The 24600-nt window shown below is 46.4% G+C and overlaps 1 protein-coding gene across 9 annotated transcripts in view; it reads left to right on the top strand.

Annotated features, from left to right (window-relative positions):
- The window catches only part of LOC132523975 (protein FAM169B-like), a 97418-nt gene that overhangs the window by 12846 nt on the left and 59972 nt on the right, over positions 1 to 24600 (top strand). For 6 of the 9 annotated variants that reach the window (XR_009541744.1, XR_009541765.1, XR_009541782.1 and 3 more), the window contains exons 2-3: positions 7506 to 7639; positions 10900 to 10999. Coding sequence is in view for 2 of the 9 variants with exons in the window: in XM_060155865.1 (XP_060011848.1) it covers positions 7506 to 7639; positions 10900 to 10999 (234 nt within the window). In the remaining 7 variants the exon portion in view is untranslated. The remainder of the gene's footprint in view (positions 1 to 7505; positions 7640 to 10899; positions 11000 to 24600) is intronic. The other 3 variants (XR_009541759.1, XR_009541776.1, XR_009541771.1) reach the window with 3 other exon arrangements.

Genomic DNA, 24600 nt, shown 5'->3' on the forward strand with positions numbered 1-24600 from the left:
CACTAGCTGCCTTTTGGTGCTAGTACACAATGTGTGGTCCTTGACACAATATAAATTAGTAAGTACACAAATTGGTGAAAGTACTTCTGGAAATCTCAAGATCTGGGTTTGAATCTCAGCCCCATTACTAACGTTCCATTTTGAGAATGTTTTCACTTCTGAAAAATGGGGTCAGTTCTTTGTTCTTTCTTGACTTCAAAGGGTTGATGTAAGTTTCAAACAAACGAGGAAGTGTGACAGCCCTTTTGTTATCTGGAAAATACTGTACAAATGTAAGGTATAAAAGGGTACATTTTAATGTGAGAACATATCGCTATTTTTCTAATGCTTTCTCTCCCAACTAGTACTTGAGAAACTTTGTTTATCCACAGAAGGCAGAATGTTAACTTTCTTTTATATGTCTTCAGTTTAAAACTGGACTGGTACTAACGTGGATGCAAATATTTCTATTTGGCAGGTACCTCTTCATCTACTTTTCAGTTTTGCACAGAAGAGACCAGTGCCCTTATAAAATGTAGCTTTCTCAACACATTTCCAGACATTGGGAAGTAACTACACTTTCCCTAAGCGACTCATTGTCTAGGTTTAAGGTAATCCCATTCTTCTCCATTCATTCTCCATGTGGGGTAGTCCGGGTGATGAGGCTGAGTGCTTAAACAGGGGGCACCAGCTTAATCTAGAATTGGGTCATGGAGACTGAGGACTAGTCTACTTTCAGCTCTCCTTGTTGCTTTGCACAGGGCTGAGCATACCAGATAGAGACCTAACTTTGTCCTCTTCAGAAATATTATTGTTAGCAGTGTAATAGATGGACATATAGGGATGTGATTTCTGGATGAAAGTTTATAAAGTCCATTAACAACCACAGTTTTTGGGTAAGTTCTGAGAAATGTTATTCTGTGACTAATGGGTAAAACATCATGGTGATGAGTTATTTGTCTTCCTCTCGTGTGCTGTGTGGTTTAGGGCTCTGCTTCCTGCGGGCCAACTGCCCCCCACCCCCACCCCGCCCAGCCTTTCCCCACCAGCTTCAGGACCACCACATCTTGTGGTGATGTTACTGACACTGGGATTTGATATTTTTACAAGTTCCTGGTCAGTTAAATTCAGGATACAAAGAGTCAGGCTCTCCATGTTCTCCTGAGTATGTGCCAAAGCTCTCTTCCTTCTGGTAAAGGTTAGACAAATAGGGCACCATAATGATGACCACATGGGATGGAGGAGTTCAAGTTCAGGGGCAAAAGGTGGACCTGAGCTTCCTGCAGCTGTATCAGATGAGGACCCCTCTTCTGTTACCATTCATGAGGAAGCAGACATTTGAGATGCTGTTTCCTCCTGTCTGCCCCAAATAGGGCTCCACATTTGTCCCCAAATGTGACACCTCTTTGAATGCAAAAGGAACAGTATGTTTCAGACCCACTTCATATCCTTTTGAATGATTCAGGGGGAAAAATAGTTTAATCTTTGTATCATTTGCCTAAGGGTAAGATGCACCACTGCTCAGATTATGAGACCTTCATATTAAAAGCAATTAGGATTACATAAATCTTTGTGTGGGTGGCACACAAAGTCATCTGCATATTTTACCATCTTAGATTTGGGACAAGTGATTTATTCTCAGCCAAGGCAATGACAAGTTGCAAGTTGGCCAGTACTAAATCTGTGATAACAGAGCAACAGGCTCCCTGTCAGTTACCAGTAATGAAACCTACCCTGCCACCACCTGCAGACCTCTCCCAGAGCTTCCTCCGTTCCCTGACAACTTTGCTCATCTGCTCAGAAATTCTAACATTTTCTACATTCTGTCTTCCAACATTTTTTTTCAATTCTTTGCTAAGAATATTTTGGCAATCAGATGCTCTTCAAAAACCAACAAAAATATCCAAGTGTGTATTTACTTCACCTTCTGTTCTCTTCTCCTCTATGTGGAGAATTGTTCTGCTGACACCACGGCCCCCTTGCCTGTGGTCCTTGAGCTCCAGGTATTTGCATATTTGCTATCTGTCTGATAGTGATGGGTCCTCTTGCCCTGACATTGTCAAAGCACTCTTCTCTAAGATATTGTTTGTCATCTGTCCATCAGTGTTCTGGGACGGGGGTCCCTAGTTAAAGAAGTTTGGGAAATAAATGCTGGATTAATCAAATCTCATTGCTGCAGGGTTTCTAAATGTCCAGATTGCTGATAGGCACAAAGAACCCCCAGCAGTGAGCTCTGAGCATCACAGCAGGTCCCCTTTTCCAAACTCGCTGGCCTCAGAAACCTCCTTCCACAGCATATCTTGTGAAGCTAGTGTTCCACAGAATATATGTGTGAAAATGCATGCTACAAGGGAAGTCAGGAACGTAGGATTCTTTGGCCCTCTTGAAAAAGAAAAAATAAATGTAATCATACTTTAAGAGTAGTTCTCAGCTTTAAGGCATCCTGTGGTGAATGCTTTGGAGGGTCAGGATGAAGTTTGCATTTGTGAATACTGAATTTTCTTAAAGCAGGCAGCTTTGAAGTGCATGCCTCACTGGACATCAGGGACCCTGGTGAATTCCTGGTGCTGAATTCTGAGCCATTGAGGTGGCATTTGGAAATCTTCTCCCTTTAGGCACTACCCTACCACCGTGGGTGTGCAAAACACCTGGGTTCAGACACTTCTTGTCTGATGCCCTCTCTCCGGTTAGAAACTAGGCTCCAAGCTCTCTGCTAAGCTCAGAATTAGGCGCTTAGCCCCCCTCAGCATATTTCTTCTATAATAAGGATTCCTTCTTCTAATAATTTCCTTTTAGAAGCAAATTATTTTGTGAAGAAAACAACCAGATAGCTTATGTGAAAAAGAAAAGCAAAAATAAAAAAATTCTGTACCCTGGAAACTCAAGATTTGGTACAAAGATCCTGAATGATTTCAGCATTTTCCCTGGAAGAATGCTTTAAGATAGACCTCTGCTTTTGTTTTTCGGGTGACCACAACCAACTTATGCTTAAAGTGAATTCTTAAGATCGGGGTTCGTTGGGGGATTTCAATTTCTTTACTGTCTGCAATGAATTATCATTTCAACTGTGTGCCGTTTTTCATAAAAGCATTTTGCATTGTACTGAAAAGATTACATTCTTTTGGCTTTGGAAAAATATTTCCTGTTGGGTTCAAACCATTAAAGCCTGTTAGCATTTCACATCTGGAAGCTCCTGCCCGAGTCTGCCTTCCATCAGCAGCTCGGAGGCCAGGCTGGTCTCCGGCGCGTGCAGAAGACGCCCCAGACTTGTTTACTTCCCGAGGGCCCCTCTGCAAGGCCCAAATGTGCCCTTGTGGTTGGCGGGTGGGCGGGGGCGGGGCTTCCTTCCTCCCTGCAATGGAGGCGGGGTCTCGTGTGTGTGTGTGTGTGTGTGTGTGTGTGTGTGTGTGTGTGTGTGTGTGTGTGTGTGTGTGTGTGTGTGTGTGTGTGTGTGTGTGTGTGTGTGTGTGTGTGTGTGTGTGTGTGTGTGTGTGTGTGTGTGTGTCCGTCCGTCCTGGGTTGGGGAAGGGGTCTCCCTTGCCAGCCAGCATTGGATGCCCCCTCCCCTCTCCTGCCCTAAGCATTTCCCTTTTTTTTTTTTTCACTCCCACCCAGTTTTCCAGAAAGCTAACCCAAACATTTTCCGTGTAAGGAGGAGTCTGCCCGAACTTTTCTGATGGGGCAGTTTCCCCAGAGAGATGAGAAGGAATTAAAACCCCAAAGGCTGGAGCAGCCTCCTCCTGTCCCCGGCCAGCTTGGGGGGCCCTTTCCCTGGGGTGCAGGGGTCTGGCCCAGCTTAAAGGTTTTAAAAGGGAACCTTTAAGAGATCTTTGGAAATTCCTTTTCGTGGAGGGTTAATTTATCCCCAGAGACAGGCCCGATGCAGCCCCCATGCTCACGCTATGGGGCTGATGGATTCTGCTGGGCTTCTGTTGAGAAGACCCCCAGGGACCCATGCCTGGGCTGCAAGGCAGGAGAGCCCTGAGGGGCCAGGGTGCCCTGGGAATACTGTCTGTCAGGTTCTTTGAGGGGCTCTCACAGCTCCAGCAGCATACCTGGCCAGGGAAGTGATTTCATGGTGTACAAGGAGCAAAATACATTCACTGCATTTCTCCTGACCACACTCGGCCAGAGCCAATGCCAGGCAAGCTGTGGCAGCCTCTGGGGGAGCCAGGCAGAGGCCCCTAGGCCCAGTGGTCTTGGGTGAGGTACCCCACCCTGTGCCCCTCCGCAAAACGTGGACGATTACGCTGCCCTCCCAGTCCCCTGTCAGCAGAGGTCTCAGCTTGTGTGTGTGTGTGTGTGTGTGTGTGTGTGTGTGTGTGTATTGGTGGTGGTGGGGGTGTCATTGATAAGGCTTGTCAGTCAAACCTCAACCTCACTGGAGTGGACTGAAGGCTTGCCTCTGACAAACATCTCTCCCAAGACACAGGGCCAGCGCCGGAGAGTAAAAGTCCAGGTGGGATTTTTACTTGCTCCGTAAGACTGCATTCCTGGGGGCGTATGGAGAAAGGTAGCTATTGAAGTTGCTTTCATGGGAGAATCATGCAGCATGAGTCAGGTGCCCTAGGGCTGAAGCAGCCCACTTCCCAGTATGTTTTTCTTAATTTATTTGAACGTGCACTGAATCTTTTTTCATACCTGTGGGAAGCCACTAGACCAACTGGATGAATAGCAGTTTGAACAGAGAGCTCAGCTAAACAACCACCCACATTTCCGAAGTGCTCAGGATGAGAAAGGCATAGGGAGAGGCCTTTGTTGGCAAGGGGTGTTGGGGCCAGAAGAGGAGAGAACAAGCACTCAGTGTGCCTGGAGGGAGTCTTCACGTTCCTGGTGGGGTGAGGCTGCCTCACCTGCTGACCCATGTGAAAGGCCGAGTTCAGGTGTGTAAGGCCCTGCAGCACAGGGGAAGTGGCCAAGGTATATCAATTCCCATCCGAAGCCAAGCTGGATTCTAACACGGGACTCAGTAACCCACAGAGCCCTTGCCTTCTGGGGCTCCAGGAAGGCCCCTGGGTGTGCTAGAGTTTGAGATGGGCCTTGAAGATGGCAAAGCAGAAGGAGCTGGGGAGTAGGGGTGCTGCAGAGGAAGGGGGCATGTGATTGTAAAGGACCTTCGAGGCTTGGTAGAGGAGACTGTCTGGATGGGGTCACTAACATCATCTGAGTGTTTTACACATTCTGAAATCAGACAGGCCTTCATGCCCTGGTGTTGCCACTGACTAGCCAAATGGTTTCCTCTTTAGGCCTCAGTTTTCTCATCTGTAAATTGGAGTTAGGCTGGACTCAGTGAAATAAGAGGTGTGTAGCACTCAGCAACCTGCTGGCACCTGGGGCCAGGGTATAGCTACAATATTTTTATTGGTGGCAGATAGAGGAAGGATGGGTGGAAAGGGGTGAGGCCAGAGGTTATTGTGAGATGCTGAGGCCTTGAACTGAGAGCATCAGGACGATTGGAGATAGGTGATGCAGGCTGAGGGTTTGGTGGCAGGTTTGAAGTGGTTCCTGAGCAAGGAACCATCTGGCTTGGCTTGGATCCATCGGCTTTGAGATGTATTCCTGGAGGGCCCAGTAAGGAGTAGGGAGGGCGTAGAGGTTCAGCTTGAGGGCTGTGTCTGATCAGTTGCTGGGGGCTTCCTGGCCCATCACAGTGAGAAGGAGCCTGGGCTTCCTTGAATGTGTGTGTATAGAGAGAAAACACATATGCGCACACACACCACAAGTGTGTGCCTTGAACAGCAGAATATCCCTGCTACCTAGAGGCACAACCTTGTTTAGAAAGAGACCCCCAGGTTCATCACTGACTGTTCATTGTCACTGAATGGACTCTTAATTTTTCATGTCTTTATTTGAAACATTTTAATCAGTGCATTTATAGTTGTAATTTTTTGGTGTGCACTTCACACTCAAATAAATACTTAAAAAAATGAATAGTGGGAGAGTATTTACTCATCTCTTTGCCACTGTGTGTGTGCTGGTGATGTTTTCACCATGAAAAGTCAGGGGCAGGGGGAGGGGCTCATGCAGGACTGAGGCCTAGTCCACCCCTGCTCTTGACATCCTCTGTTTTCTATGAGCACTGCCCCCAATCAACAGCAGTAAAATTCATCATAGGCAAGCTTGGTGAACTGGAGACGTGAAACTTTTTGCTGCTAAGAACAGTCTCTCTTCCCTGAAAAGTGTCTGCAGAAGGAATGGAGATTCTGAGAGAAAGTAGGAAGCTGATATTTCAGTGGGTGTTTATGCACAGGCTTATCTTCCTTGAGGAGGCAGAGGAGGAGGAGGGGGGGGAGGGGAGGAGGGGGAGGGCGATGGGGAGGGGGAGGGCGATGGGGAGGAGGAGGGGGATGGGGAGGAGGAGGAGGAGGAGGAGAGGAGGAGGGGAGTAGGGGGGATGGGATGGGGAGGAAGAGGAGAGGAGGGGAGGAGGGGGAGGAGGAGGAGAGGAAGAAGAAGACAGCTGCTTTGGCACCCTTCCCACCATAGGAGGCCCAGAAATGCATCAGAGGAGGGGACCATGGAAGGGCAGAAGCTACAGAGCCCCCTCCCACTCAGGGATGTGCCAGCCAGAGATGAGCCAGCATCTCAAGGGAAAACCAACTGCCATTTCCAAGCTGAATTGTATGCTCTCAATTTGTATGATTATTCGAGGATATAATTTTCCTCTAAAAGTACTGTGATAAGAAAGAGATGCTGAGTAGAGCTGGGAGATAACTTGCAAATTAATCTGTGCAATAGTCTATCTGTGAATGGCCATGTCGGTTTACACATGTAGTTTTACAGTTCATACTAACTAGTACGTTTAAACTCTCTTACAATAAAGCAGTCTAATTAAAGGAGAAGAATTGACAAATCTTAACTTCGTGGCAAATGTAAGCTGGCAAACTAAAAACTCAGGCTGGATTTTGTCAAAGTTAGCAAGGTTCTAAGCAGCTGGGGTCAGCTCTCAGGGTACCTGTTTGTACATGTGGCTGTGGTGGAGGACACTACTAGAAAATACTTGGGAAACCATTTGATAGTTAGGGGGTATGAAAGGAAGTTTCTGCAGTGGTCTAAGAGGGTTCGCATTGAACCTCATGTCTCCTTGGGGTTGGTGCCAACCCCACCATCAGGAATGTCTTCTATTTTCTTTTGGTTCCTGCTGCTACACTGCTCTTTTCTTTTTCACTTAAAAAAAAATAGGTGAACAGAATATTTTTTTTTTTTGGCGGTACACGGGCCTCTCACTGCTGTGGCCTCTCCCACTGCGGAGCACAGGCTCCGGACACGCAGGCTCAGCGGCCATGGCTCACGGGCCCAGCCGCTCCGCGGCATGTGGGATCTTCCCAGACCGGGGCACGAACCCGTGTCCCTTGCATCGGCAGACGGACTCTCAACCACTGCGCCACCAGGGAAGCCCAGTGAACAGAATTTTTAAAGCAAGTTTCAATTGGCTGCTTTTTTCTTTTCATATTCAAGAAATAAGTGACTTTTATTTCAATGAGAGAGGAAAGCTTATGTCATTTCTTGCCTTCTTTTTCCCCTAGCAGGCATTTACCCAGTGGATATTTTGGAAGATGACCCTGCTGGGCATCGGGAAGCGGCTCTGGCTTACCGTGCCACTCTTGGGGAAGGAGCATGGCCCTCACCAGAGGTTTTCTCTCTTCCCACTGGGGAGCAGGTATGTGTGATCTTCCTCATTGGTGGAGAGTTCTGTAAAATCTAAATTATTAAAAAGGAGAATATTAGTGAAAGAGCATTACAGATTAAAAAAAAATCCTTCTGGGGTAAATACTAGAATAATTCCACTTTGAGAAGCAAAAGGAATCCTGGATTGGGATTCTGAGGTCTTGAGGATAAGTCCAGTTCTATAAAGCGGTCAGCCAAATAGCCTGCTGTGAATCCCATGCCTACCATTTAATAGCTGTGTGACCTTGAGCAAGTGTCTTTACCTCTCTGCTCTTGCTATTCTCATCTCAGAAGTTGGGACAATAACAGTGCTTACTTCATACTGTTGTTATGAGGATTAATTGAGATGCTGTGTGTATTGCCTGACTGGCCTCAGTTTTCCCATTTGTAAATGAGGGGATTGACTGACCTTTAGTCTCTAAGGTTTGACTTAGTCCTAAAAGTTTCTGACTTGGAATGAAGTTATATCAATTATGATTTTTAGCAATGATAAGATTGAATTTTGAATATGGGCTGGAAGAAGACAGAAATGAAAACTATTAGGACAGTGGGATTGTGGGTGAAATTTAATAATTGTGTTATTTTTAAGGCCTTCCCCCCTCCCCTGAAGTACATAAAAAGAATATGTGAATCTTGGGCTGTACCTAAATTGGTTACCTGTTTTTCAGATTTGAGGCTGATCTGTTGAAAGAGGCAAGATTTTCTTGTTTTATATGAATAAGATTTCACTCATAACAGAAATCATTGGGCAAAGTTGGTTGAGGAAGACAGGGTTTTATTTTGCTGTATTGAAGTTGTTCCAGAGTTAATTAAAACAATGGCTTGTACAGTTTATATAGTGTGGCTTCCTTGAGATTTTGGAGATGCTAGTTTGTAATTAACTCCTGGAAGAATCCAGCTCCCATGGGTGATTCCTTATTGTTGATCTGCCGAGGGAGGTGGCTGTACTCACACGCTTTCAGCGCCCCCTAGTGACAGCTAAACCAGCAAGCAAGCAAGCTCTCAGTCAAGACTAGGGGCTTACTCTTGGGGAACTGCGGGGCTGGTGGGCTGCAGGGTTGTTGGATGGAGTCGGGGAGGCGGGGAATGCTAGGTAATTTGAGAAGTGTGGCGAAATACAAGAGTTAGCGCTGAAGTACTTTAGGGTGCAGTTTCAGTCATCTATCTGATTTTATTTCACATTTATTTATGGATTACATCGCTTAACAACAACAAAACCCCCCAATATGTAGTATGCTCACAGAGTGAATAATTTTAGTGTTATTAGCAAAAACATAATAAAATAAGACAGTTACTAAAATTAAGTTGTTTTAATGTGATAGAAATGCTGAAATGTCTTTCTACCTATTTGCTTCTCCCCTTTCTAAAAAAAGAGTCCTGAAAATAATCATTTGGTTTCCTACCAATTTAGCAATTAATTAAGAAATGGTAGCAGTTTCCTACCATTTAGCAGGTTTTGAAATAGTCTGATTTGCGATGATGATAGACCTCCTCATTGCTTTTAGCAAATTTAACTTTTCTTTTTGAAACCAGAGACATTTTTTTAAACAAACAAACAAAAAAGACAAGGATGTACCACACCACATCACTCTGGTTCTCCTCAAAGTCTTTTCTTTTCATAATTAACTCTGTTTTCAGTCTTGAAATTGTCTTATCATATTTAAAATATAATAATACTTACTGATTTTTCTTGGTTATAGAACAGTATATGCTCAGTGTATACTATTTGGGAACTATAGCCAAGGACAGAAAAAATAAAATCACCCATGTTCATTGCTGTGAACATTTTGATGTGTTTCCATTGGATTTTATTTCTGGGCATGCTTTTTTAACATTCAGATCACACTCAGAGTACAATATTGTCTATAATAAGCATCTTTCTATGTTAATCCAATGCTTTGTACATATTGTTTTTAATGGCCTTGTAACGGCCATCTGATGGGTGAATTGTGCTTCATATAGCCACCACAGGGAGCCAGCTGGGGGACTCTTTGTTAAGGTGACTTGAAGACTGGGAGCCACCAAGATGTTTATGGGTCTCAGGATTTGTTAAGAAACAATTCTCTGAAACCAAGGAGGCCTGCTGTAAACTTTTACAAGCAGCCTGCCTGCCTCACTCAGCCGACACGTCCTTTTCTCATTTTCTTACACTCTCCTCGGTTTTCAAAACAGACTTTGGAGTGGAGCGTGTTGTCCTTTTGCTTTGGGAGCTGATGCCAGTGGGTTCGATGGCCGGGAACAGAACTTGGCAAGTGGGTGCTTGAGAGAAGGCTCTGGGGCAGCCCAGCATCAGGGACCCTGCATGTGCTGCTTGGTATTCCTTGTGGTCATGAGCAAACGGGTGCTGGGCACCGAGGATCTTACCCCCGGGGCTGCCTCAGAGCCAGAGCTGAGACTTCAGGGCCCAGAGAGGGTGTGGGTTTCTTGAGGCTGCTTGCAGGGATCCGAGCCAGGGCAGCAGGCAGCCTGAGTGGCATTGTGGGTGGACGCAGGCTTGTCTAGGCTGTTTGCATAGAGTGGCTGCAGGGGGACAGTTGAGGTCGGCTTGGCAGGTGCAGCCTGAGGTTGGGATGTGGCCTTCTGCTTTGGCAGGTGGAGGCCCGACAGGGATTCAGGTGGGGAAGGCTGCTGGGGCAGGAAGTGAATGGAAGGAGAGACCGCAAGGGGGTCAGCTGAGGAAATGTTCAGTCATTACTTGGATAGACAGACAGGTGAACAAGGGGAAGAGCAGGTTTGCTGGGTGGGAGATAGAGGAAGGGCCGTTGTCAGATTGCCCTCGTGTTTAGCTCAGAGTGGGTAAGGTTTCCATTTTCATGTTGCCTCCATCCTGTCAATTTTTTAAAAAAATTATTTATTTTTATTTACTTTATTTTTGGCTGTGTTGGGTCTCCATTGTGGTGCTTGGGCTTCTCATCGTGGTGGGTTCTCTTGTTGCGGAGCACGGGCTCTAGGCACGTGGGCTTTAGTAGTTGTGGCTCGTGGGCTCTAGAGCGCAGACTCAGTAGTTGTGGCGCACGGGCTTAGTTGCTCTGCGGCACGTGAGATCTTCCTGGACCAGGGCTTGAACCCGTGTTCCCTGCATTGGCAGGCAGATTCTTAACCACTGTGCCACCAGGGAAGCCCCGTCCTGTCAAATTAACTTCTGGGCAACAGTGTTCTTTCAGTGAATATTGTGCTAATTTAATTGTTAAGCAATTTCTTGTGCCCTTACTGTGGTGACAGAACAAAATGGTGCTTTTACTATTTTTTCAGGTTAAACTTGAAGCTTCGTCTGTTTGCTTTTGCACTGTGCACTGTGATGAACCTCAACATAAAATCTTGGTCTTGGTTAATCCCCAGGACACAAAGACAGGTTGGTAGTTATTCATTAATTTAATAAACAAGGATTCTGATTTGTTTACAACAAATGGAATCAAACACCTCAGAAATGATGGTTGTACTCTTCGGCTGGACTTAGAAGGACATCAAGGCAGAACTGGTTTATTTTCAGCTTTTAGAGATCTGGTAAGGCATTATGATTTCTGTTTATTGACACACATTGATTTTTGTATTGAAGACACCAGACACCTTCTTGCCCATAGTGGCAGTATTCAAAGCTGCTTTTAAGGGTAGCATTTACTGTTCTTATTAATAACATTGTGTGCACAGGGTGGAGCCCTTTTGTTGGAGTGTCACCGCAGCCCTGCAAAGCACAGGGACCATTCTTATCCCTGCCAGACAGATGAGGAAATGAGGCCTCTGATGGTCAGCTGGTGTAGGGTAGGGGATTTTTGCAAGGTGATTATCCGGTGGGGTTTTGTTTCTGGTGGTGAAACTTATGTAATCTGTAACTCATTTATTCTCCCTCTGCATTATCGAGAGCCTGTTTTTGACCAATTTCAGCTTCTTGGAGTGAGTGCTCTGAGCACACGTGGATGGCTGTGCTCAGTTGCATATAGGGCAGGGGTCTGGGGCTGTTGGCAGTGAGCAGTGTGAGGTTGGAGAGGGTTCCAGGCTATCAGTCCACCTGGAGCCCAGGCCACCAGTGAGCTGGAAGCAAACTCCTCGTCTCTGACCTCAAGGGAGTCCCAATTCAAATTCAATCCTATTTAGAAATTTACTCCTTTAGTATACTTTAATGTGTTTTAAAGATTTCCTACAATTCCCATATATTGCTTTCCTAATAAGAAATTAAAAAAACAAACCCTTAGTGAGTTAGCCCTCTTTCAGTGTTGTGGTGTCTGGTGAAAGTTTGGGGTTATGGGTCTTTACAATTTGCAAAGGGGCCTCTTTCAGCTCTCCAGCTCCCCTGGAGATGGACTTTTGCCTTAAACACCGCATGTCCATCTGGGGTTTGTAGTCAGAGGATGCCCTGTTCGATGGGAGTCACAAAGCCCAAGGTGACCTCCTTGACTGGGGGACGTTATTCACCACGTAGACTGTTGTTAACGCTTCTCTTGTTACTAATCCTGAGACACGAGTGTGCTTAGCTAGCTGTCTGGGAGTTTTGGGCATGTTGGCGAAGCCTCCTCCTTGCTCCAGGGCTGGGGGTGGCTGAGCTGTGTGTGAGAGCTTTCTGGTCAAGGTTCAGGACATCTCCTACTCCTGTCAGGTCAAGCCCTGGTTGAACCCCAGGCCTTTGACATTGCCTTGAATTTGTGACTCCAGCTGGCACCAGGTTAGTGAAAGTAACAGGATGTGCACTCCTTGGGAAACAGATTGTCAAAAAACTCTGAAAATATCATTTGCCAGTTTTTTTTTTTTTTTTTTTTTTTTTTTTTTTTGCGGTATGCGGGCCTCTCACTGCTGTGGCCTCTCCCGTTGCGGAGCACAGGCTCCGGATGCGCAGGCTCAGCGGCCACGGCTCACGGGCCCAGCCGCTCTGCGGCATGTGGGATCTTCCCGGACCGGGGCACGAACCCGTGTCCCCTGCATCGGCAGGCGGACTCTCAACCACTGCGCCACCGGGGAAGCCCCTCATTTGCCAGTTTTAAGAAAATGTCCAAATATCAGCAGCCCTCCCTCTGCCTTTTTTTGGCATTTAACAATATTCTGGTTATAGGTCTTTAACTGCAATTTGCAAAATGCAAATATATGACTGACTCATAAAAATCTGTTTCCTATTTCTATTGTACTTAATTTTTTGATCGTTTTCAAGAATGTATTATAATAAATATTCATAAGCTCCAAGAAATCTCACTCTGGACCTTTCTTTATATTTCATAGAACTTTAAATAAAGTTTCCAAACGTTTTCCTGCCACTGGGGCTCTATGATGGTTGCTGCAATTTTGCGTGATTTCCAAAAAGCACTCAGGTGTTATCCACACCTCATGCTCTTTAGTCTGGTATTTTGAAGCAGGCACGATATGTAAATGCACCTCTTGTGGCTTGAAACACGTGGACTCCGAAGCAGCCGATGGTACCACAGAGCCTCTTCACAGCTTTGACACATGTGCCACTTCAGTTATGTGCTTAGCTGTGACCATTGAGAAGGCTGTCCCTGGTTACTTTATAATTTTCCAGTTATATTTGTGAAGGCCTTGTGTTTGTGTGGTTAGATGGAAGCTAAAGGGATCAGAGCTGTTTGATAAGCCCGTGTATGAGTTAATTATTGGTAAGCTGATTGAATCCATCATAGTAACTTCCAATAACCCTGTGAGCAAATGAAAAACATCCTGGAGTTGTGAATTCCCTGGTGGCAAGTAGTTAATATTCCTGGCGGGCTACCCTGAGGATGTGAGTTAAGGCAGACCTCAGAGACGTTGCGCAGGTTCCGGACCACTGCAGTAAAACGAATATGGCAGTAAAGAGAGTCACACGAATTCTTTGGTTTCTCAAATATAGAAAAGTTATATTTACCCTATACTGTAGTCTGTTAAGTGTGTAGTAGCATTATGTCTAAGAAAACAATGTACACACCTTAATTGAAAACACTTTATTGCTAAAAAAGCTGACCATCATCTGAGCCTTCAGCAAGTCATAGTAATCTTTTTGTAATAGTAACATCAAAAATCACTGATCACAGATCATCATAACACATGTAATAATAACGAAAGAGTTTGAAATATTGCGAGAATGACCAAAATGTGACACAAAGATGTAAAGTGAGCAATTGCTGTTGGGAAAATGACGCCGACATAGGGTTGACACAAACCTTCGATTTGTAAAAAAAATGCAATAAAGTGAAGCAGGATAAAGTGAAGCACAGTAAAATGAGGTCTGCCTGCAATGCAGCTGTCCAGCTTTCCCCTGTAAGAAACTGGGGATGTGCCTTCCGTGAAGGTGGTTTGTGAAGTACGTGCCCTCGTTCTGTCTGGCTGTTCCCTGCGGGGCTCATGCTTGATTGTTTCTCTAATCAGTGGCTGGTTTCTGTCACCGAGGGGACACAGCCGAAGGCACACAGCCGAAGGCTGCCAAGAACCCTCCCTTCTTTAGTTGTTTTGTACTTCCCCACGGCCCTGTCTTTCATTTATTTCCCCTTGTTTTACTATTCCTTTTATTTTTAAATTATTAACTGAACTCAAGTGTTTACAAAGATTAAAAATATAACTCTCCTCATCAAAAAAGTAGTCTTTTCTTACCTCCTATATTAAATCAAAACTGCTTATCCTGGCATTCCAGATTCCCATCAACTGATGGCCTTTTGCTTCTCTCATTTCTTCCTGGGACCTGCAGAATAGAATTGATGAACCCGGACTTTGGCATCAGATTCAACAGACTTGGCATCCTGGCTCTGACAACTGACTGAGTGACCCGGATAAGTGATTTGGCCTCTCCAAGTCTCAGTTTGGTCATTTGCAAAATGGGGGCATCTTAGCTACTTCACAAGGTAGTTGTGAGGATGAAATGATTTGTGGCAGAAAATCTGATGCTTTGGACCATCTAGGGCAGAGAGTAGGCGTGAAATTAGAAGTATTCTTCCATCATGGTGCACTTTTACATGTTCTTCTCTTTGAGTGCTGTGTTATAGAAGCACAGGGTTTTAGAATGGGAGGCCTTCTTGTCAACTGCTGGCCAAACTTTGGCAACTGAATTACCTCCCTGATGGATTCTGCTTGCAAACATCATGGAGAAGAAGGTAACACCACACTAGGGCAATCTAATCTGTTTTTGAACTACTCTAATGGTAAGACCATTGTTCTTTCTACTAATCCAAAACTGCCTCGTTGGATAATGTCATGCAGTCCATCCAAAAGCAGCCAGAGATCAAGGAGGGGCTGGGGAGGATGTACCTCTACACCACCTGGCTAAAAAGAAACAGGTGGCAGTTGTCATCCTTGGAAGCGCAGTGAGCCTGGACATTGCAGTGGGCTGCTGGAAAGCAGATGGAACCTGGGGCTGCCTTAATGGAAGCATAATGTTCCAGCTCAATTACAGCCCCATTCTCTTTGGTTGCTGCTCAGGATGCAGCTGAAACAAACTGGTGCTTATCCGTGGAGAGCAACCGGGGGGGTTGAGAGGGCTTGAAACCATTTGAACAAGGCTCGAGGAAACTAGGGCTATTTAGCTTTAGAGAAGGGAGACAAGGTTCCAGAAGCTCACAGTTGAAAGGGTGTTTAGATCATTAGGTCCAGTGCTTTCCAAGATGATTTTAGGTGGTACAGCTGAATTTCAGAAGGAGAAAAAGGATGATCTTTTGAATTTTATTTCAATTTTAAATATATCAAGGAAAGAGATTCTGTTTCCTACTAATATGGCTTTAATGCTTAGCTAACACTTGTTAATCTCCTTTTAAAAAAAAAAGAAAATAGGTCTCCCAGCTGAGCACCCTTAGCTAGACTTTAAAGATTTATCATAGTAAGATTTATTTTTATAATCATAGCAAATGAGCCTCTTTTATGGTAGGGCTAAGAAGGTAGTAGAGAGATATATCAGAATCATGAAGGTGTTGTCTGGGGCACCGGCTTGTAGTCTGGGAGAGCCTGGCCTGTTCCGGGACAGCTCTATTAGAACGTTCTTCTTAAGGAGCCCAAACTGATATGCTCGTGTGTCTCCTCATTGGCCTAGTGCCCCTACGGGGGCCATCCAGGTAGGTGGGCATGGCTGCTCCACAGGGCAGATCTTCCTAGGCTTGAGGCCAGCTGCCATGTTTCCTGAGTCTTCTTTTAAGATCACTCACATGTTTCTCATTCTTTAGCTGTTCCTCCTTTGTTGTGGGCTCCAGAGCCCATCACATCCTGGATCCTTCTTTCAGATCTGGCTTCTCTTGGAACATGGCGTGCAGATACCACGTCATGGATGGTCTGGTGGAAAGAAGCTGGGTTTTGGAGTCAAGTAGACCTGAGTTCAAATCTTCTGCCCTTTATGAGTGGGTGGCCTGGGCTAAGTTATTTAGCACCTCTGAGCTTCAGTTTCCTGTCTTCCTACTCGGGTGTGGCCCGTGGCCTAGCAGCGAGATGGCACCGCACAGGGAAGCTTGTTAGAAATGCAGGCACTTGTGCCCCACCCCGACCCGCTGAGTCAGAATCTGTCCTTTAACAAGATCTCCAGAAGCCATCTGAGAAATGCGCTCTAGAGAACCGTGAGAGGAGAGTGGTGGCTGGTGAGAGCATTCCTCACTTTTCTTGGACATTCAGTTTCCACAAAGTTAGCCTCAGTTTACCTTGGCATTTCCTTAGAACCAGCCCAAGGCTGACTCACCTCTAGCTGACAGCTCATTACCATGCATGCCTGGCCCCTGGGCTTTTATCACAAACTTGTTATCAAGACATTGCTCTGTCATCCAATGTTTTGAACCCACAGGAAGGACTACTATTATTCCCATTATATATATATATATAAACAAACAGTTTTATGGAGCTGTAATTCACATATCATACAATTACCCATTTAAAGCATACAATTCAGTGATTTTTAGTATATTCACAGAGTTGTGCGTCTGTCACCACACTTAATTTTCATTACCCCTAAAAGAAACCAACTCCACTTCCCTATCCTCCTTAGCCTTAGGCAATCTCTTCCATTTCTATAGATTTGCCTGTTCTGGACATTTCCTATGAATGGAATCATGGAGTATGTGGACTTGTGTGTCTGGCTTCCTTCATCGCATAATGCCTTCAGGAATCATCCATTCTGAAGCATGTTTCAGTACCTCATTTATTTTTATGGCTGAATACTATTCCATTGTATGGATTTGCCACATTTTGTTTATCGATTTACCAATTGAAGGACGTTTGGGTCGTTTCCACCTTTTGGCTATTATGAGTAATGCTGCTGTGAAAATTCTTGTACAGGTTTTTGTGTAGATATATATGCATGTATCTTTTTAAGTCAGTGTTTTTGTTTTCTTCAGATAAATACCCAGAAGTGGGATTGCTGAATCATGGGGTAGTTCTATTTAAAAAAATTTAAGGGACCTCCATACTGTTTTTCATAATGGTTGCACCAACTTACATTTCCACCAATAGTGCATAAAGGTTCCCTTTTCTCTACATCCTCACCAACACTTGCTATCTCTTGTCTTTTTGATAATAACCATTCTAACAGATGTGAAGTAATATTTCTTTGTGGTTTTGGTTTCCATTTCCCTTATGATTAGTGATGTTGAACACTTTTTAATGTAGCTGTTGGCCATCCGTATGTCTTTGGAAAATGTCTATTCAGATTAAATGTATTCTGAGATTCAATTTCCAATGTGTGGAAGTGGGTGGTTTCCCATAGCACCAAGTAGTTCTCTAGACACCAGCTGGTTGTCCTTCCATTTACCTCAATTCTGACACTACCTGGAGATACCATCAGATTCTATAGTTTAGGGGTTTAGTCCTACCAGACTCCCTTGCCCCCCACTTCAGAGACCAGCCTCAAGCCCACGCTTTACCTGTACGTCTGACCAACTGCTATAAATCAGAGGTTCCCATGACTCTGTGCCCCCTTCAGGCTCACCACTCTCTCAGTACCTCCACATGTTCACTAGCCCAGAAGTTCTCTGAACCCAGTCCTTTTGGATTTCTATGGAGGCTTCATTACAAAGGCATGATTGATGAAATCACTGACCATTGGCAGCTGATGCAACCTCCAGGCTCTCGCCCCTCCCCGGAGGCCAGGCAGATGGGACTGAAAATTCCAACCCTCTAATCACGTGGTTGGTTCTTCTGGCAACCAGCCCCCATCCTTAGGTGGGTCCAAAAATCACCTCAGTAACATAACAAGAGACACCTTCCCTGCTCTCATCACTTAAGAAATTCCAAGGGTTTTAGGAGTACTACGCCAGAAATGGGAAGAAGACCAAATATATATATTTCTTAATGTAAATCACAGCATCACACAGATCCTCTGCCTATTTTTTAACCACATTGTTTTTTTTTGCTGTTGAGTTGTATGAGTTTTTATATGTTTTGGACCTTTTATCAACTATATGATTTGCAAACATTTTCTCCTATTCAGTAGGTTACCTTTACATTTTGTTGACAGTTTCCTTTGCTGTATAGAAGTTTTTTAGTTTGATGTAGTTCCACTTGTTTTTTTTTTTGCTTTTGTTGCCTTTGCTTTTGGGGTCAAGTCCAAAAAATCATCGCCAAGACCAATGTCAGGGGGTCCTTGTGGTTTTGATTTGCATATCCCTGGTGACTAATGATGTTGAACATCCTTTCAAGTGTCTGTGGGTCATTTTAATATCTTCTTTGGAGAACTATCTATTGAGATCCTTTACCCATTTTTGCATTGGGTTATTTATCTTCTTGAGTTGTAAGAATTCTTTATATATTCTAGATACTATCCCTTATCATATTTATAAAAATTTTCTCCTATTCTGTGGGTTATATTTTTACTTTCTTGATGGTGTCCTTAGAAACACAAAAGTTTAAAATTTTTATCATGTCCTGTTTATCTATTTTTTGTTGTTGTTTTGTTGCTTGTGCTTTTGTTGTTAAATCTAAGAAAACTTTGCCTGTTTTGAAGAGTAAGTCCTTTCATCCAGTTATATTAACTCTTCCTACTGGCTGTGTAGTTAATATCATTTGAAGTTCTGAAGGTGTGCATTCTTTATTTTTAATACAAGTATTTAAAAATGCTTATTAAAAAATTCATGCAATTATTATACCACAAAACACACACCTAACCCATTATTTAGCATACATTTCTGGAGATTTCAAGAGACTTTCATAAAATGCAAGTCAAGAGACTTTATGAAATACATGCCTGCAGTTAAGAATGGAGGGAGGGCTTCCCTGGTGGCGCAGTGGTTGAGAGTCCGCCTGCCGATGCAGGGGACACACGTTCATGCCCTGGTCCGGGAAGATCCCACGTGCCACGGAGCGGCTGAGCCCGTGAGCCATGGCCGCTGAGGCTGCGTGCCCGGAGCCTGTGCTGCACAACGGGAGAGGCCACAGCAGTGAGAGGCCCGCGTACCGCAAAAAAAAAAAAAAAAAATGGAGGGAAATCTGGCTGCTGAAATTAAGATGACTTATGTTTAATTATTCTCCTAACACTTGCCTAGAACACTCGTCAGAAAAGGGAGTGAGGCCAATTTGTCTCTTCTGGTCTTGGTGAATTCATGCTGATTTTAAGTCCAGTCTTTCTTTTCTAGGGTACTTACAGATCATCTTTCATAATTCACTCTAGACCACCATTAGGAAGGGATGTTCAGGGAACCAGGCATTAGTTCCAAGACCTGCACCTTCCCCACACACACCAGGATGGCACTGGCTCATGTGTCTGGCCCCTTCCGGCATCTCATGCTCTCAGCGACTAAAGGTTACAACTTCAGGATCACATTTGCAGGACTTCTGGCCCCTGGGATGTACATTCACTGAGGCTTATGCCTCTCTAAAAGGAGCTAATGCACTCCTTTGCTTTTCCACTGTTTCCAGCTGCTTGCTCCTAATTTGGAGGCCCTTTGCCTTCTCTGTGGCCAGTAGAGCCTCTGGCTAAGTTGTATTTCTTCCTCGGGCTCTCCCCTCCGAGTCCCGCCAGCCTACCCAGGCAGCTGTCCTGTTTCCTTGAACGTCTTCCCAGCCTGCCTGAACTTCCTCAGTGCCCGGCTTTTCCTACTTTGGTCTTACAGGATGGTGCTGGGCCTGGGGACCTTGGCTGTGGGGAGGCCTCTTCCACCCTTTGCACTCGTCCTTTTAACATCTGACCCTTTCTGATGGAAGCCCTCTTGGCAAGCTCCTAGGCCACGTGGATACTTTTCCTAGATGATCTTTTCCTGCTTTCCTTGTCAGGAAACTTGTCAGGTTTTTTTCAGCTCTCCTTATGACAATATCTGTTTGATTTTTTTTTTCTTCCAGAAAATGTAGTGGTTGATGATCAGAGGACAGAGCAACGAGTGTCCAGAGGCTGATTAAAAAATGTCTATTTAGCGCTTCCCTGGTGGCGCAGGGGTTGAGAGTCCACCTGCCGATGCAGGGGACGCGGGTTCGTGCCCCGGTCCGGGAAGATCCCACATGCCGCGGAGTGGCTGGGCCCGTGAGCCATGGCCGCTGAGCCTGCGCGTCCGAAGCCTGTGCTCCGCAACGGGATAGGCCACAACAGTGAGAGGCCCACGTACCGCAAAAAAAAAAAAAAAAAGTCTATTTATAATTGAGTCAAATGAAAGAGACCTAATGCCACAGTGCTATGGAAGCTTCCAGAATAAGGGGACTCTTGGGTATTGCTGGGTGTAGGAGGAGCACGAGTTCTTGGCAGGGAAGTGCCTGTCTGGCTAGCATATGGGGTAGGAGGCCTGAGAAGTTCTCCACTGCCCGCTCACCGGGACCTCTGTTCTCCTCTCCCACTGTCCAGGCCGACTGGTGGTCACACAGTGGTCACACAGCTGCTCCTCTGCCCTGCAGGGCTGGGTGCTCTGGACGTGAAGCAGTACCCATGGAGGCGCATGGAACCTGGAAAGTAGGCCCCCTCATCCCAGGCAGCGCCCCACCTTACAGACTCTGGCCCTGAGTCTTACTGACCCCTTCTCTGAACGTTTTGCAGCTTCCTTTCATAAAGCCTTCTCTACACTCCTGGCCCCTGCCTGGTGGGGAGGCCATGCTGAGGGGAGCTGGCCAGATGCCTGGTGACGTTATGGAGGATGGGTGGGGACTGGGGCTGGAGAGGGGTCTGCCTTTGGATCTCAGTCCTTCGAAGAATGCCTTAGTCATGATCGGAAGGAAGGATGGAGAGAAGGGAGGACAAGTGTTGAGTGTCCAGGAGTCTGGGAGCACCCACAGGAGAGACGCTGAGGCCTCGCCCAGTGGGGAGAACTCGGGTTGGTGAAATAGTGGAAACGACAGGATTTGGGATGAATTGGAGGGGCCAAGGAGGGAGGCCTGGAAATGACTGGGGTTCTGGCTGGGGCAACAGTGCTGGGTGATCTGGAAGGAAAAGCTTGGGGCGAGGGCAACCTGAGCTCCTCTGCAGGGTCTGTGGGCTGTCAAATTGAAGGAGGGGTCCGGGCAGGGACCTGGATCCCAGGTGTACATCACTTTGCAGCCGTTCTTGGCTCTTTCTTCCTGGAGGGTGTGTCGTGAATTCCCTGTGCAGGGGAAGTGTCGAGGCTGAGAAACAGAAAGCGGGGTCCTTGCGGAGAGAGAGGAAAGAGGGACGGCTGTTTGTGTTTGTTACCACACGCTGGCTTCCCTGATTGGAACATCTATCCCCCCAGCCTGCTTCCAGGACGTTTTGTGACCAAGCATAACACTCATCCTTCAAATTGCTGCTAATTTATTTATGGCTTTTGGTGATTGCGTGTCATGTGCACCCTGAGAAAAACAAGCAGGGAATCAAAAAATGATGATTTTTTCCTGGAAAAGCATGCCCATTCTAGGCCTGCAGTGACAGCGAGAGCCAAGGCAAACATTCAGTTGAAACCAGAGCCGCTGTGTAGCCGCCTTCCTGGTGGCTGTCGTGGGCTGAGAGGTGATTGTGACACAGCGGGCCCGGGGCCAGGCCTTCTCTGGGCTGCGTTTGGGGCAGGTGGGTGGTGGTTTAGGAGGGGTGGGTGGGTGGAAACTGAGATGCCCTGAGATGCCCAGAGAACTTCTGCAGAACTGGAAGGCCCTTTCTGGGACGTTCCTCACCCCTGAGAAGGCTGCCCAGATTTGGGGGAGGGGTTGGGGGAAAGGCCAGAAGATGGGGTAGGGGGAGGCGCTGTGAATTTCTGACCTTCAGGAAGGGGGCACCCAGCTAGAGCAGCTCCTGGTCCCCTGTTGGCCTTGAAGGGAGAGGTCAGGCCTCCCGGTGAGTGGGATGGATGGGGCTAAACCCAGCTCTGTTAGCAGGATGAACCTGTGGACCTGAGTCAGTGAAGTGGTTTTTAATATCTCTGGTAAAAACCAAGCTAATATGGCAGGAGTGGAGGAGAGGCTCGTTGCCCTGGTGAAGTCTGAGTTTCAGCATGTGGAGAACTAATTACAGTTTTCCTGGCTTTGAAGGGTGATGACCCCCGTGGACTCACGAACCCCAAGGGTTCAGGGACCGCCTGATTAGCAGCCTCGTTGGTGCAGCCTCCCGTGATCCCATGGACGTTGAATCTTTACATTTAAGTCTGTGCTTGCATTTTGAATAAAGGAGAGGTAGACATTAGCCTGAAATGGATCCCATCCTCCCAACCTTCTACATGGGGGAGTCCCGCTTAAGTGGGTTTGACAGTTTGGGGGAAAAGAGTTCTGGCCAGAAATTCAGGCTCGATTTAAATACCTGCTTCTCGTGGTGGCTAAGGTGCCCGTGGGGCTGTGCAAGCTCAGCCGGTGTCAGGTGGCCCCCAGGTTGAGTGGGACCTGACTTCACATAAGCTAAGAGAGCTCCGTGCTAGAAACCAAGAGAGTTCTGTTTTCCGTGGGCCGTGACGGATGCGGATGGAAGAGCTATTTGCAGTGACAGCGCTGTGTGTTTGGGAGCACATGTTGGCTATTGTTTGGGATTTCCTTCTTTATTCCCTATTAATTTATGACACTTACTGTGAGTTGGATGTCAATGTAGGGGAAAACAGCATCCCACAAACAAAAAACATGTCATTCTTACCAAGGGACTAATGGTATTTGGAAAACAGAGCGGCTCCAAGGAAAATATTCCGAGAGTCACGGATGTGCGGGGTTGGGGGCGCTTCTCTGAGGCATCCTAGGGCTTTACCACTGCAGCTTGGGCTGTCTGCATCTCTCTGTGCTTCCCCCAACCCTGAGAAACTTGCTGTACTTGCCTTGGTACGGCCTGTGATTTTAAGATGCCTTTCCTAGATAGACTAGCTCTGGTGTGGGCTTCTTTCGGCCTCCAACACCTTGCTGTCCAGCTGTGCCTCAGGATCCAGGCACCTCATCTTACCTGGTCTTCCTGGAGTTAAAATCTCCACTCACGGAAACAAAGTCGCCGAAGGTAAGAAGGGCCTAAGAACCACAGGGAAGTTGATGCAGATATACTACAAACCAGATGTTTCCTTCTCCCTGGCAAAGAGGTGCCCAAGTTCACAGGGCATCTGGGGAAGCGTTTTCCTCTAAGGAAGACATCTGTATGGAAATGGTAGCCCGAGTAATGCGATATGACAGTTGCTATGTCAACTTGCGTATTTTTCCCCTCCCCTTAAATTATTGACCGGCTCAGTCAATGTTGCATAAAAGTCATGCAATGCCTTGGAATGTGTTTATGTGCTGTCCTCTGCCAGAACTTTTCAGCATTTTTTTCCTACGTGTATTTTGCTTTTGGGAAGATGGCCTGTCACTTTGGTTTAACTGTGCTCTTTTTTGGGGGAAGTACATATTTCTTAGATTTGTAACAGGGCAGTGGCAGCTTAGACTCCAGGGGAGCCATTGGGGGAGGCTGGTGGGGGGTAACAGGCAGACCTGAAGCTCCTTCGGTTGTGACTGAAGAAGTGTAAACCATGGGCCAGTATGTAAACAGCTTGCAGTTATTGTGGGGAGGTAGGGTGTGTGTGTGTGGGGGGGGGTGTGTGCGCGTGTGCAAGCGTGCGCATGAGAGCTCCTCCCTCCTTGGTTGCTATGATGGTGTGGGGAATGGGCCTTCTCTGTCTCTGCTCACCTCTGGCTGTGTATCCAGCCACCTGCTGGCCACCCTGACCTTGCTATCTCTAACAGGCATTTCAAAACTGAAACCCTCACCCCTCTTCCTCGTTCTCACTTCCTCCTGGTGGAGACACCTGCGTGCTTCTTCTCAAGCTTGGGAGCTGGCTGCTGTCCTGCCTTCCCTCTCTCTTCTGCCTTAGGACCAGTTTGATTCCCAGGTGGTCTTTTCTGCCACCCGAGCATCTCCCTCCCTGCCAGCATGACTGCTGCACTCATCCCCTCCTTACTTCTTGGCTGGATGACCACAGGCTCCCATTGCCCTCCTTGTCTCCAGCCTTACCTACACCCGAATCCAGTGTGATCCTTCTCAAATAACCTTTTTCTTTTTTTCTTCTTAATTTCTAAAGGACTAATTCTTCCCACCTGGGCATAACCCAACTGTTCTCTCTCTAAACCACCACTCTGATCATGTCTCGCATTGATTGGACTCCTCCAGAGACTGACAAAGCCAGTACCTCAACCTGGTCCCCAGAGACCCCAGCACCGGAGCCCCGTCTGGCTCAGGCCTATTCTTGGAACTCTGCCTAGCCCTTCCAGACAGCTTGCTATGGCCTGAATATTTGTGTCACCCAGCAAATTTATATGTTGAAATCCTAAGCCCATGTAATGGGGTTGGGATGTGGGGCCTTTGGGAGGTGCTTAGGTCATGAGGGTGGAGTCCCCTCGAATAAGGACACCGTGGGAAGTCAGCTGTCTGCAGCCCAGAAGGGCTCTCATCAGAACCTGGCCATGCTGGCACCCTGATCTCAGACTTCCAGTGTCCAGAAATGTGAGAAGTAAATTTGTGTTGTTATAAGCCACCCAGACTGTGGTATTTTGTCACAGCAGCATGAATGGATGAAGACGTAGCCCTTGAGTAGGTGCCTGATGCTGCTTCTGTCTTGGGCGCTGGTCATGGTCTGTGTGATCCTGGCCTGGTGGCCTGTCTCACTCCTGCTGGGCAGTGTCTTCTGCCCTAGATCCCTGGTGCCAAGGACAGTGCCT

This window comes from Lagenorhynchus albirostris, chromosome 1, assembly GCF_949774975.1.
Source record: "Lagenorhynchus albirostris chromosome 1, mLagAlb1.1, whole genome shotgun sequence".
NCBI lineage: Eukaryota > Metazoa > Chordata > Mammalia > Artiodactyla > Delphinidae > Lagenorhynchus > Lagenorhynchus albirostris.